This window comes from Coenobita brevimanus, chromosome 78 (assembly GCF_032717465.1).
Source record: "Coenobita brevimanus isolate Jiangsu-jjx chromosome 78, ASM3271746v2, whole genome shotgun sequence".
Taxonomy (NCBI): domain Eukaryota; kingdom Metazoa; phylum Arthropoda; class Malacostraca; order Decapoda; family Coenobitidae; genus Coenobita; species Coenobita brevimanus.
In genome coordinates this window covers 33,072,745-33,086,238 of record NC_137031.1, presented here as the reverse complement: position 1 = coordinate 33,086,238, position 13,494 = coordinate 33,072,745, and the positions used below count along the sequence as shown (strand labels likewise).

The 13,494-nt window shown below is 43.4% G+C and overlaps 1 protein-coding gene across 1 annotated transcript; it reads right to left on the bottom strand.

Annotated features, from left to right (window-relative positions):
* Positions 1-914: 914 nt before the first annotated feature.
* Positions 915-10,053, bottom strand: LOC145408789 (uncharacterized). The gene is made up of 6 exons (XM_080279438.1): positions 6,946-10,053; positions 5,072-5,306; positions 4,557-4,663; positions 3,453-3,602; positions 2,146-2,355; positions 915-1,199 (listed from the first exon to the last, which is right to left on the bottom strand). The coding sequence occupies exons 1-6, from the start codon at positions 10,051-10,053 to the stop codon at positions 915-917; spliced, it is 4,095 nt and encodes a 1,364-aa protein (XP_080135564.1).
* Between the last annotated feature and the right edge of the window lie 3,441 nt (positions 10,054-13,494).

Below are 13,494 nucleotides of genomic sequence, written 5' to 3'. Positions count from 1 at the left end.
CTGACTTCACCGACTTCACCAACATCACTGCGAACCTGTGTTACGCTGCCATTTGTATCTTTGCCCAGCTGTATCGAGAACTTTTATATCACCCTGCATTTGCTGTTTTATGATTACTTATATTCTGCACCTTCCTCCTTGGCCTACATCGACATGTGAGAAGCAAGTAAAGAATCCAGAGTAAAAGATATTCACCGATTATTTACTGTTCTGCACAACCACTCTTCGCTCTTTAGCTTACCCTACTTACGTCACTAATGGGTAAATTCGTCTTCCTTGTGGCAGTGATTCCTCAAGCCTTGTTTCATTCAGGGTAACTTCACTAATTTCACGAACTTCACTGACTAATTACGCGTTCCTAACCACTCTGGATTCTTGATACGACCCTCCATACGTCACTGGCAGATCAAGTCGTGTTCCTTATGGCAGTGATGAATTACACGCTGCTTCAGTCTGGCTAACAACTTGTCTCACTAATTTCACCGACTGATTAATGTTTTACCCAACCACTTTCCTTGATACGACCCTCTTGCGACTTCACTGCGTCCATATTACGACATCTTCCTTTCATCGCAGGCTGGCAAGGTCGTTATCCAAGTGGTGGTGATGGATGGGTTGACTGATAACTCTTTTGCCCAACCACCTCACATACGGTACTGTTAACGACCTATCTGCGCCCTCCAACGACCTCATTACGTCACTGGAAGGCAGAGTCGTTTTTCTTTGGTGGTACTGATGGCTGAGTTCACCGTCATTATTCAGCCCAACCACCAAGAAAACTTTTAACGACCTTTTTACGTCTAAATTACGACCTCTACGTGGTCCTCGTCGCTGTGGCGATGGTGATTGGGTTGCATTATTAAAACCACCTGCCAGCTATTTTACATTTTCCTTCCTACGACCTCCTCACGTCACTAGCAGGCGAAATCGTCCTCGTCGTGGTGGTTGGGGTGGTGGTTGGGTCTTACGTGGTAGTGGCTGTAGTAATCCGGGGGTACTCCATTGGGCCTCTTGTCGTTCTGGCCACGACCCGTACGACACCTCAAATACCACACCAGCGCCACGACCACCCCCAGGAGCAGGGCCGCCGCCAAGGTCGCCCCCAGGATGAGGCCCAAGCGACTCCCCGCCGTGCCTGTGGCTGGGGCTGCAGGGGGCTGAAGGGTCTGGGCTCTCTCACACCTCATACCGTCATCGTCCTGTCGCCGGAGAGAGGTGGCTCAGGTGATGATGATGATGGTGGTGGTGGTGATAAGAATTAGGGAGAGATGATGATGATAATGATGATGATGGTAGTGGTTGTGATAAGAATAAGGGATAGATAATGATGATGATGATGATGATGGTGGTGGTGTGGCGGTGGTGGTGGTGATGATAAGAATCAGGGAGAGATGATGATGATGATGAATAACTGTGGCGGTTGTTGTGGTGGTGGTGGTGATAAGAATTGGGGTTAGATAACGATGATAATAATGATGATGATGATGATTACGGAAGTGGTTGTGACAAGAATTAGGATTAGATGATGATGATGATGATGATGGCACAGGAAATTTCTTAACACTTTTCCTGTAGCGATCTGTTCTCCATAATGCACCGTAAAATTCACATGTTTACGTCATTAATATCGGCAAAGTTTGTATCGGTGGTGTGTGAGAAGATATGAAAGTGTTATAGGCAAAATAAATCGCTGAGGAAGAGGCGCTACGTAATTTCCGCAGACAACGAGAGTACCAGCTGATGATAGGAGTGAGAAAGTTTTGCCCTGATGTTGATGATGATGATGATGATGATGATGATGATTGATGATGGTGATGATGATGACGATGATGATGATGATGATGATGATGATGATGATGGTATTATTTTCAGTATGGAGTAAGTGCAAGAAAGATAAGGTTAGGTGAAGCTCCCTATCACCATTTCCTCAACGATTTATTTTCGATAGTACACCTAACTGCCCTTCTCCGTGTTACATACATCATTCCAATACTGCTATACTCTGAACAGATAACGAAGAAAAGGATAAGGTGGATTTATATAACACAGAATAGGACGGTAAGGTGTAATAAGCAAAATAAATCGCTTAGGACAAGGTGTTAGGGAGCTTCCTTAACCGACTGGCCTAGAGCTAATATAACTGACCTTTTCCTTGTCGTAGATGGCGGCGACGGTGTGTGCCCTGGCGCGTGGCTGGAGGGGGGTGTGTGGGCGTGCCAGGGAGCGGGTAAGGCCATGCACGCACACCTGGTACTCCGTGCTGGGCTCCAGGTGCTCCAGCAGGAAGGTACGGGAGTCCAGGTTCAACGTGGGGGAGGACTGGCTCGCATCCTGGCCCACAGCACGATGAGTCACCTGCCGGGAAGGAAGGGAAGGGCGTGGCTGGAGTTAGAGGTGAGATTGGGACGAGGACAGTCATGCATCCATCTTTCTTTTGAACCCTGAGCATAGACGGGACTGTTCCTTGAAGTGCAGGGATATTGTGTGATTTTACCAGTATTTTAGGGATTTTGTAACTACTCGTATTTCTAGTGATATAATTGTGTGGAGGGGGGGATAACAACATTCTTGCGTTTTTTGAGGCTCTGTTTTAGTGAGAATTCCTTATCTGGTTTGGGATCTGCTCGAAATTTTGAAAGTATCCATTAGCCTCATACCATTTGACAATTTTACTACCGGTGCCTTTAGGAGAGATGAATGGGTTAAACAAGAACGTAAAGTAGAGATAATTGAGTGAAAACAAAAATAACAAGCAGTGTGTCTTAGAGCTGTATTTTAATTAACATAGGAGACTGTATTTTAGTGTAATTAAAAAAAATAATAATAATATTCTCGTGTATGTCATTTACTCACTTTTAACAGAGACAAAGTTTCCATTAGTAACACACACGAGGATAATGCGAGGTAACAGGCAGAATATTATGAATCGCTGAGGGTTTCAAAATCTTACCCAAAGCAAGTACTGTACATCCATTAACTCTCACGGCTTCATACACGTTTTAAGTGTATGAACTGTCAACCATTGGGGGGCGTGGGAGAAGGGTATAATTTTTTGGGGGGGCAGGGGGAGGGGGGAGGCAAGCGAAATCAATAAGCATTTTGGTTGAAGCATGCAAAACCGATATGTATTTTGGATGAGGCAAGTGAAACCGATATGTATTTTGGATGAAGCCAGCAGAACCAGTATGTATTTTGGTTAAGATAAGCAAAAAACCAGTATGTATTTTGGTTGAAGCCAGCAGAACCAGTATGTATTTTGGTTGAAGCCAGCAGAACCAGTATGTACTTTAAGTGAGGAAAACAAAACTGATAAGCATTTTGGATGAGGTAAACAAAACCCTTGGGTGCCTTGAGAACAGCCCATCGGTCAAACACTGGGATGGTTAATATCTGCTTATTGTCTGCGAGGGTCAGGTAGGGTCACAGAGGTCATACTACAAACTAGCACTGACCTTGAACCCGTAGACCGCGGATGAGTTGGTGGCCTGCCAGGAGACCAACAGGGACTGGCTCTGGATGTCCTGGATGGCGAGGCGGAGGATCACGGGCTGAGGGCAGAACGACGACGACGACAGCAGCAGGAACGACCGGCCATTCAGAGTCTTTGGAGAAAGGGCGAAAAACTCAGTATAGTGGCAGTGGAAGTGGTGAAAACTGGTGAATAATGGCGTTAGTGGTATCATGTGGAAATTGTGTAAATGATGAAAATCGGTGGGAAATAGTGATGAATGACAAACCACACGAAAATTTGAAAAAGGAGTAAAACGTAGTGCCAAATGGTGAAGAATACTGAAAATAAATGGGCAGTAGTGATAGAACAGAGAAAAATCAAAGGAAAACGATGAGAGAAGGTTGAAAATTTGTGAGCAGTAGTGAAGGGGGTGAAAATCAGAGGAATACAGCCCAAGAATGGTGACAGAAAGATATATAGCAAAAGATCATGAAAATCAAAGGGATATAGCGAAATAAAAGTGAAAATCAGTAAAGAAGAATCCAGACGTATAAGAAAGGCTGCTTTGCTGGAAATGCATAGATTAAAGGAACATTTGAATCTAAATCATTTTATTAATATGGTAAGTTTCACATCCATATTGCCTCTTGTGATGTATAGGCACCCGAGGCTAGGCAACGATTTTTTAGAATAATTAAGGCTAGAAAACTAACCTACCAGTTGGGGACATTTCGTGATTAAAAAAAAAAAAAATCTCCAGCCTCCTCGTTCACATTCCAACTGGTGGTTTAAATGATCAGAAAATGTATTTATCTGTATTTCAGCATGTGTTGTTTTATCACACCAAGAATATTAAAAATACCGCAAATACTTCAGTATGCGCTCGTTTCTCTCAGTATACCAAGAGTAGAGCGTAACGAGCAAGAGGAGTTAAATTTATGCTTGTCAGGTGCACGAGAATAATCAAGGCAGATATAGTCATCCTTTGCCAGGTCCCATTTTCCCTCCCAGAAGACGACTCATAACAGTCTAACTTACATCTAGGTCCCCAATTGTACTGCTTTATGAAAAAAAAAAAAAATGCTGTTTTCTGGGCCCGACTCACCTTTGGGACATCGCAGATGAGGTCAGAAGGCTGCTGGACCTGAGCTGGGTGATTGAGGAGCCACGTCCACAGCTCTAGTGTCTCACACCCACAGCTCACTGGATTGTCTGGGAGTGACGGGAGAAAAAAAAAATACACATTAACTGAAAAGATTATATTCGTTCAGTTAATAATTATAGATTAAGGTAGTTGTTTAGTGCTGAGTTCTCATTTTTGCATTTCCTAATGTAGCAATATTTTGTACAAACCGCTAAAGTTATTTTGCTTCAGTCTGTGGGAGATTATTGTCATTTTGTGGTCTTGTTTCCTGTGGCTTAGTGGCAGAATAAGATAGTACTATGACTCGACATCCTTTCCATAACCCTTTTGCATGCCTAGCAACATATTCTAATGTTAATCTCTTGTTACGGCACATCATCCAAGGAGAGATGGTATTTTTTGACCAGTATGAAGTGGACAGAGTTTAGGATTCCACAAAAGATTTTATCACTGTAAAGGAAAGACACGGCACTCACTGTGAATGAAGAGCCCCTGCAGCGTCCTTTCCACAGGTCTGAAGACATCCGGCTTCAGCACCTCCAGATTGTTACGGCTCAGGTCAAGCGTGGTGAGGCGGGGTAGGTTTTGGAAAGCCCTCCGGTGGATGACGGTGATCCAGTTGTCCCTCAGTATCAGTTCCTCCAGTCCCTCTGTGTGCCTTAAAGTCACCTCCTCCAGTTCCGTCAGTATATTACCTGATGCATCCAACACCTGGATGGGATAATTACGGAGAAACCGTTATTCCTACTGCAGACAGCTTGGTACAGTTATGGCTCATAATTCCTTTACTAATCTGCTATAGTCGGCCTTGCGCCCGTTTGCGCGTGTGGTGTGGCCCGCACCTGTGTACAATGGTGCCACGTTTCCCCAACTTGCGATGTGAAACGGAAGCTATTTATGTACAAGGCATCACAAATTCGATAAATTCAGATGAATAAAACTTACACTTGTGTATTTTGATGGATGAATCAACAGTAATCTTATTATGCATAAAATATTTATACAGTAACACAGAAACATGGCATACATATTGTACAGTGGTGCTAAAAGAAATAGCAGTCACTTTTAATGTTTTTTAGCGTAGTTTTAGGGTGGTTAATAATATTACAGTTATGGATATAATAGAATGAGCCTGAAAAAAGAAGAAATATGCCAATATCCAAAGTAAAAGAAATAATTCATATAATTCTTGTGAGTGGCAGCACTGACAGATAGCTTCCCTACAGAGAGAGAGAGAGAGAGAGAGAGAGGCAGGAGAGGGGCATGCATTGAATGCATTGTCGGCATCACTAAATATAACAAAACCAAATTAACAAATGAAAGCACAATTATAAATAACTTATAAAAGAATCAAAAGTACTCAGGGTAGCTCACATTTCCCGCCAGGAGAGAGAGAGAGAGAGAGAGAGAGAGAGAGAGAGAGAGAGGTCTGTCACTGCCTTCTTTGTATTCGTTTGTTCCTTTGTACATACTGCACACACTGATATACATTGTTCCTATTGATGCACATATATCTATACACGTAATTTCTCTCTCTCTCTCTCTCTCTCTCTCTCTCTCTCTCTCTCTCTCTCCAAATACTGACCACGTGGTAGGTGAATCCAGCCCCCCCTTCCCCGTCTCGCCCTTCTTAATCTGCTCCTGGGGGTCTGTGGGCAAATCCCCCTTCACACTTCCCCTCCCCCCTGGACCACCACCCCAACAAACCCACATCCACACTCCCACCCACACCTACATCCACACCCCACTACGTCGGGGTGTATGAATCAGTAACGTAACAAACCTCTCAGCAGACAGTAACTTTGACACTCCATCTACTACTAAATATAACAAAACCAAATTAACAGATGAAAGCACAATTATAAATAACTTATAAAAGAATCAAAAGTACTCAGGGTGGCTCACATTTCCCGCCAGGAGAGAGAGAGAGAGAGAGAGATAACGGTATAGAAAACGTGGCACCACTGTACACAGGTGCGGGCCACACCACAGCCGCAAACGTGCGCGAGTCCTACTATAGTTTAAGCCAGTGAAGTGGAAGTCAGACTCATTTAGTTTCGAGATCTTTTCAGTCCGTGACGAAGTTTTAAACAACTAATCATGACTGTACACCTCCATCGTCTAAGTCAGTATCAGTCATCATACTGTCATCATCATTTGGTATACAGAATATTGTTGAAAGCAGTATGACACCACGCCCTATCGCAATAATGAACTTAAAAGCCATTAATTCTTTCAAACTGCTTCCCCTGCTTGTGGCTGTTAAGTAAAGATACTGAGATGTGTTTGAATGCAAAATTATATAATTTAATCACCCTAAGACATACTGGAATTACACCACATGCCATACCTTGAGGTTTTTGGAGTCAGAAGGTAGCTGGTCAAGTTTCTCAAGTCTGTTTCGGGTGAGGTTGAGATGAACCAGAGATGTTAGGCCTCGCAGCCGTTCCCGGTGCAGGATCTTCAGTTTATTGTGGGCCAGGTTGAGGTGGGAGAGTTGTGACAGACTCTTGAACGCCCCAGGTGATACTTTGTTGATCTCGCCATGCTGGAGGTTGAGAGATCTGAGGGCGGGAATGTGGGACAGCTCCAGGCTGGTCAACAAGGTCAGATTGGTGTGAGTTGCCTCCAGTTGCTCAAGTCCAGGTAGTGTTACATTCCGCCCCACCATTGGCCCAATCAGACGGTGGAGAGGGTTTGCAGAAACGTTCAGACTCTTCAGCTGGGTCAGTCTATCGAAGAATATGGCATCAGGAAGCTGCTTAAGTTGGTTGCCAGCCAGGTTGAGGGTTTCAAGATGAGAACCAAGAAAACATCCAACAGGAAATTCGGTGACAAGGTTGTTGGATACATCTAGAACCTGTAAGTGCTTTAGCTCTAACATCATCTCTGTCTGCACCTCTGTCATGTGGATATTAGAAGCTCGCAGTTCTCGTAAGCTTTTAAGCAGACTCAGCCCAGGACAAAGTTCACGAGTTGGATTGCCACTGATGGAGAGATACTCAAGTTTGGATGTGGCTAATATTGCTTGACAGCTGTTTAATCCTAAGCCATTGTTAGACACATCAAGCTTGGTAAGATCATTAAGACCAACAAATGCAGCTGGCTTCAGAGATGTAAGCCTGTTGCCAGCTAGGTAAAGGGATTGCAGGGACATACTTGAATCAAAGAAATGATCAGGAATGTTGTCAATGTTACAGTCAGAGAGATCAAGCGTTTCCAGATTTGGAAGTCCTGTGAGGCTGTTGGCATCAATAGTTCTGATTTTATTGCCACTCATATCCAGATGTCGTAGCTGAGTGAGCTTTAGAAAGTCTTGTTGGAGCACCTGAAGTTCATTTCCGCTTAAGTCAAGAGTCTCCAGGTTTACCAGTGCTTCAAAGGAACCCTCTTCAATTTCTCTAATACGTGCATTGTCGATACTGAGGTGACGGATTGGTAGCTCAGTCTCAAAAATGTCTCTCTTTACTTCAGATAGTTCATTACCAGATAAATCAAGCATTTCTAATTTCAGCATATTGCGGAATGCATTAGGGTATATTTCTTTTATTCTGTTGTTGTCCAAGTATAATTCCAACACGGAACCTAAGCCATCAAACACGTGTTCCCCTATAGATTCCAGGAAGTTATATGAGAGGTACAATTTACGAAGGTCTGTCATGTTAGCAAATACATATGCTTGAATATCCGTGATCTGGTTCTCATCTAGATGTAACTGCCGCACTAAATTCAAGTCTCTGAACACTCCATTTACCAAGACTGATATGTTGTTACGGTCCAGCCAGAGAGCATCAAGGTGACCCTGTCCACTTAATGCCTGAGAGTGAAGGCTGTTGATGTAATTACCTGAGACTTTCAGGTAACGAAGGGCAGCTGAATTGTGGCTGAGTGTATCAGGTAGAGCTAAGATTTCATTATCTTGCAGACTCAGTCTCTCAAGGTTCCTTAGGCTCGAGAATGCGCCAGTACCCACAACCTCAATCATATTTTCATGAAGATGTAGCTCTCGAAGCTCTGTTAGGCGAGAAAAACAGCCCCGCTTAATTCTTGTCAGCCTGTTATTCTGCAAGAACAGTTGTCTGAGTTTTGTTGTATTCTTAAATGTTATTTCATCCAGGTTTTCTATTCTGTTGTGATCCAGCTTGAGCACACGGAGGTTAACGTTGGAAAGAAAGAGCTGAGGGTAAATCTCCTGAATGTTATTGTAGCTGAGGAAAAGAGTGTCCAGGTCAGTCATCCCCAAGAAAGTGTCCAGTTCCAAGAACCTAATAGCATTGTGCTCTAGGTTCAGCACTCTGATGTTTGATGTATTCCTGAAAGTCTGTTTTGTCACCTCCCTGATATTATTTCTGGATAGATCTAACTCTTGCAACTCTGGCAGGTTGCTGAAAATTCCATCATGTATTTTCTGTATGTTGTTGCTTCCCAGACCTATAATGCGAATCTTCGGGTTGTGGGAAAAGATCTCAGGGTCCAGTTCCTGAATTTCGTTGTGGCCCAAGAAGACCGTCTCCAGGTGAGTGTTTTCTCTGAAGGCATTCTTGGAAATACTTGATATCTTGTTCATGTAGAGTTTGAGTGAGATGAGACCTGGCATCCCAGCCAGACCTTTACTTTTAATTTTTCGTATTTCGTTATTGGTGGCATCAAAATATTGTAGGGACACGAATGACGCATCTGTGGGGATATCAAGATCTTCAATATGGTTCCAAGACACCTCAAGCTTTCTCAGGTTAGTCATCTTCTTCAGTGAATTCATGGGTAAAGTTTTGAGATCATTGTTAATTAGATTTAACTCCTGCAGTGATTCTGCTAGGCCATCAAACGCGAAGTCTGAAACTTGACTGATCATATTACCACCGAGATTTAAGGTGTGAAGATTTAGTCTTGAGAAGCTGGACCTTTTGAGTTCCGTGATATTATTGGACACGAGGTTCAACTCCCGGAGGGCCTGAAGTTTGTGTAACGCTATCTCTGGCACGGCTGAGAGTTGGCAGTGCTGGATGGTCAGGGATTCCAAGGACGCTTCCAAGCCGTTGAGACTCTCTTCAGCCAGACTTTGTACACTGGAATGCGACACCTGGAGATTGATCACCCCTGCACTACGGCTGAATATCCCCGGCGGAAGGACAGTCACGTTGGTGTCCAGATCATAAATGCTGAGTGAAGCCACCGGACTGTGAATCAGGCTCAGAACTTGGGCCACGTTATCCAGGGACACATTAGGGCACTGCAGCTGGACACCCTGACTAGTGTAGCAGATGCACCATAGATTGTCTTCCCAGCTGGGGCAATCGGAGCCTTCCCCTCCTCCTCCCCCCCACCCACCCGAGGCATCCTGGGCTGAGGTAAGGGCTGTCAGTACCCACGCCCACACCCACACTGCCGCCCACACCAGCATCCCTGTCACGCCCATCACCACCTCGCCGACACCATCACCTTGAAAAAACACAAACATGGGGTTAGTAATGTGAGTTTGACAGCTGTTTTGGTGTTTATTTTGTGTGTGTGTGTGTGTGTGTGTGTGTGTGTGTGTGTGTGTGAGAGAGAGAGAGAGAGAGAGAGAGAGAGAGAAAGGAAAATATAGTTAGTAGAACGTAATCATAGTTTGTTTGCGTTCGTAACAGTAGCTTATTTGTGTATTAAATAATAACCTGTTTGTGCCAATAATGCTGTCTGGCTGCGTACATCAGATTCAGAATTTATTGAAGCTTATCATCATCATCGTCATCATCATCATCATCGTCATCATCATCATCGTCATCATCATCATCATCGTCATCATCATCATCTTCATCATCATCATCGTCATCATCATCATCATCATCATCATCATAACAATTCTCTTTCCCATTGCTAAATAGGGTATGCCAAGAAAAAAGCAAATTAGCGTGAAAATAGTCTCACAATCTTTAATTTTTTTTTTTATGTAGCCCTTAAAACATGGCCGAATTCCTCAGCTCCTGATGTTTACCTGTTAATTAAACCGGTGAAAAGAGTAGAAATGCCACATTCTCTCTCTCTCTCTCTCTCTCTCTCTCTCTCTCTCTCTCTCTCGCTGTCTCTCTCTCTCTCTCTCTCTCTCTCTCTCTCTCTCTCATATATTCACATCTAAATTGTACACCAAATCCCTCAACCTTTGCCAAAGATCCTATTCAGCCGAGACAGACTAAATAAACAAAGGCATCAGCAGGACCAAACAACATAAACAACAATAAAACAACATAAAAGCAACGCAGAGGGAATTAGGACTTGTAAACCATTGCATTATCGAAAGCAAAACAGTAAAGAAAATAAACACTAGCAGCGGTGTTTGTGTTTGTTTTGGCGGGAAAATCTCGACCATGTAAACAGTACCTAATCAGTGCCAAAACAGTATGGAGCAGTGACAACAACAGTAGCAAAAACCACGGCTGTAACTGGTAACATTATTATTATTATTATTACTACTACTACTACTACTACTACTACTACTGCTGCTGCTGCTACTACTACTACTACTACTACTACTACTACTACTTCTACTACTGAGAGAGAGACAGGGAGAGAGGGAGATTAAGCTCCATCAATTCAACTTTTTTCTTCCAACCTTAAGCTTTATTGGACTTACAAGAGATGACGATTCGCGGAGAACTTACGAATAATATTTTTTGCCCGTAACTGCTAGAGGTTCTTCCTGAATTATCGAAAATCGTCCGGGATCGACACGAAAAACACGGAAATGTGCTCGTAAGGAAGGGATAAAGAGCACGAAACTGGTACAGGTACGTCGAGAGAGAGAGAGAGAGAGAGAGAGAGAGAGAGAGAGAGAGAGAGAGAGAGAGAGAGAGAGAGGTATATTTTGTATTATAAGCACATACTTAGGGTCAGACAACAGACATTAACAGAAGGGAGTGTAATTAAGGCCAAGCAACAGACAACAGGACAGAGAGGGTATAAGCAAACCAAGCAACAGACAAACAACAGTCGAGATATAACCAGCTCCGAACAGTGCGGTATAAAAATATTAACAAAGATGATATAAGCAAGACTAGGCTCAAACAAACAAACAAAGAGGGATATAAGGAGGACTGAGCTACAAAGAAACAGACAAAGGGGGATATAATCAAGACAAAATACCAAAAAACCAAAAACCGATATAAAAACGAATGCTAAAAATAAAAACAAGCAACGAAAGGTCCTGTGTTTGGGTGTCTGGTACAGCTAATTCTCAGACGGACCCAACACACCCTTGTTTAACTGAGGCAGGAAAAAAAAAAAAGCATAATCAAGGCCAAACAGACAGACAGACAACAATGGTGGGAAATTTGGGGAGTCTACATTGGCGGGAATATTTGGGAGACTTGGCGGCAGCTCCCAGACACTCCCAACGCACCCTCCCAGAAGTGGACCCACGCCAAGACACATGCAACCCCGGAAAATGTCACTGCTGTTGTGTTGTGTCAGAAGTGTCGAGAGGGGCGAGGAGGGAGGGAAGGAGGGAAAGGAGGAGGTAGGAAGGAGGGTAAGAAGAAAGTAGGAGAGGTGGGGAGAGAGGAAATAGGGACGGAAATTTAGGGGAGAGAGTGAGACTGAATGCAAGGAATGGAGAGAGGAATTGGGAAAGGACGAGACGAGAATTTTGGAAGAGAGAGAGAGGGGAAGGGGTAGGAGTGGAACTGAATAAGAGAGGCCAGGAGAGGATGTAGGCGGGGGGAGAGAAAGAGGAAATTATGAGAGGGACAGAGAATACAGCGAGATTGAATGAGAGGTAGAGAGAGGCTGGGAGGAGGGTGATGTTCTGAGAGAGAGAGATTAAGGGGAGAGGTAGAGAGTTACATAAATAAACAGACCTTATAGCCCTCACTAGGTGGCCCAGCCCTAACATTAGTAGACAGATTCACAGTACCGTACTCTTTGATTACATTACTGTAGTTTAAAAATGGGATAGGAAAAGAGGAGGTTCTCGTCTCCACATTCCATCCGTACAAGAAAATAAGTGTAAATGTAAATAATTATCTAGTGGGACGGAACTGCCTGAAATGAATTTTTATAGAAACGTTAGAAAGTGGTGTTAGATAGCAGCTTTGGCCCGGCTTCAACCCTCTGAAGGTATGTCTCAGCTGAAGATGGTCCAGGTGGGGCTGATTTTTTCTTTTCCAGATGTTGGTATAATTCTTCCGTTTTGTGTGCCTGTTCCATTCACGGTACTGTGCCATGAAGTCAAGGTAGAGTGTAGTATTGAACATTTAGATACTCCTCATAAAGCAATGCAAGGCTACAAACCACTAAGGATGGGGTGTTAGATATCTTCAGAGACATTTAGCAAGCGACCCACACTGCTGAATAAAATCGGAGTTGATCCAACCATGAGAGGGTTAAACTTATAGGTTAGACCCAAAGTTATTGTTCATGGACCCACGTGGGTAACACAAGTGCTGAGGTTAAAAAAAAAAAAAATTGCATTATTCAACCTGTAATGATCCTACGGTATTTATATGGTTTTTTGGTTTCTTAATTATATTTTTAGTGAAAATTATTTGTTTCCCTGTTAGTGGCCACTCTGCATAGGTTTTGGTCGTGATGGAATTAATTGGGGTGACTTCATCTGAACCGCCTCTAGTTTTATATTTAATTACTAGTGGGTCCTAACCTGACTGGCATGCCGTTATCCCAAGCACGGTGATTATACTTTGGTTTTATATGTTAGGTGTGTTTAGAAAGCCTGGCATGCCATTTCTCTTACAACCTCACTGCATTGCGAGAATTTAAAGATTCAGAGATCCACTCCAGCGAGCTCTCATCCTACGCAAAAATAAGAGTGCTATTCATAACGCATATACAGAGACGGTAGCTCACGGACAGAGGAGCAACATTTTTTACTTTTTATGCACCGTTATCGTGTCATTAAAGTTTTGTC

Coding starts and splice junctions, on each gene's coding strand:
- LOC145408789 (XM_080279438.1), bottom strand. CDS start 10,053: ATGTTTGTGTTTTTTCAAGGTGATGGTGTCGGCGAGGTGGTGATGGGC. Junction 3,603..4,556: donor TCATCTGCGATGTCCCAAAG/GTGAGTCGGGCC, acceptor CTTTCTCCAAAG/ACTCTGAATGGCCGGTCGTT. Junction 2,356..3,452: donor CCGCGGTCTACGGGTTCAAG/GTCAGTGCTAGT, acceptor CCTTCCCGGCAG/GTGACTCATCGTGCTGTGGG.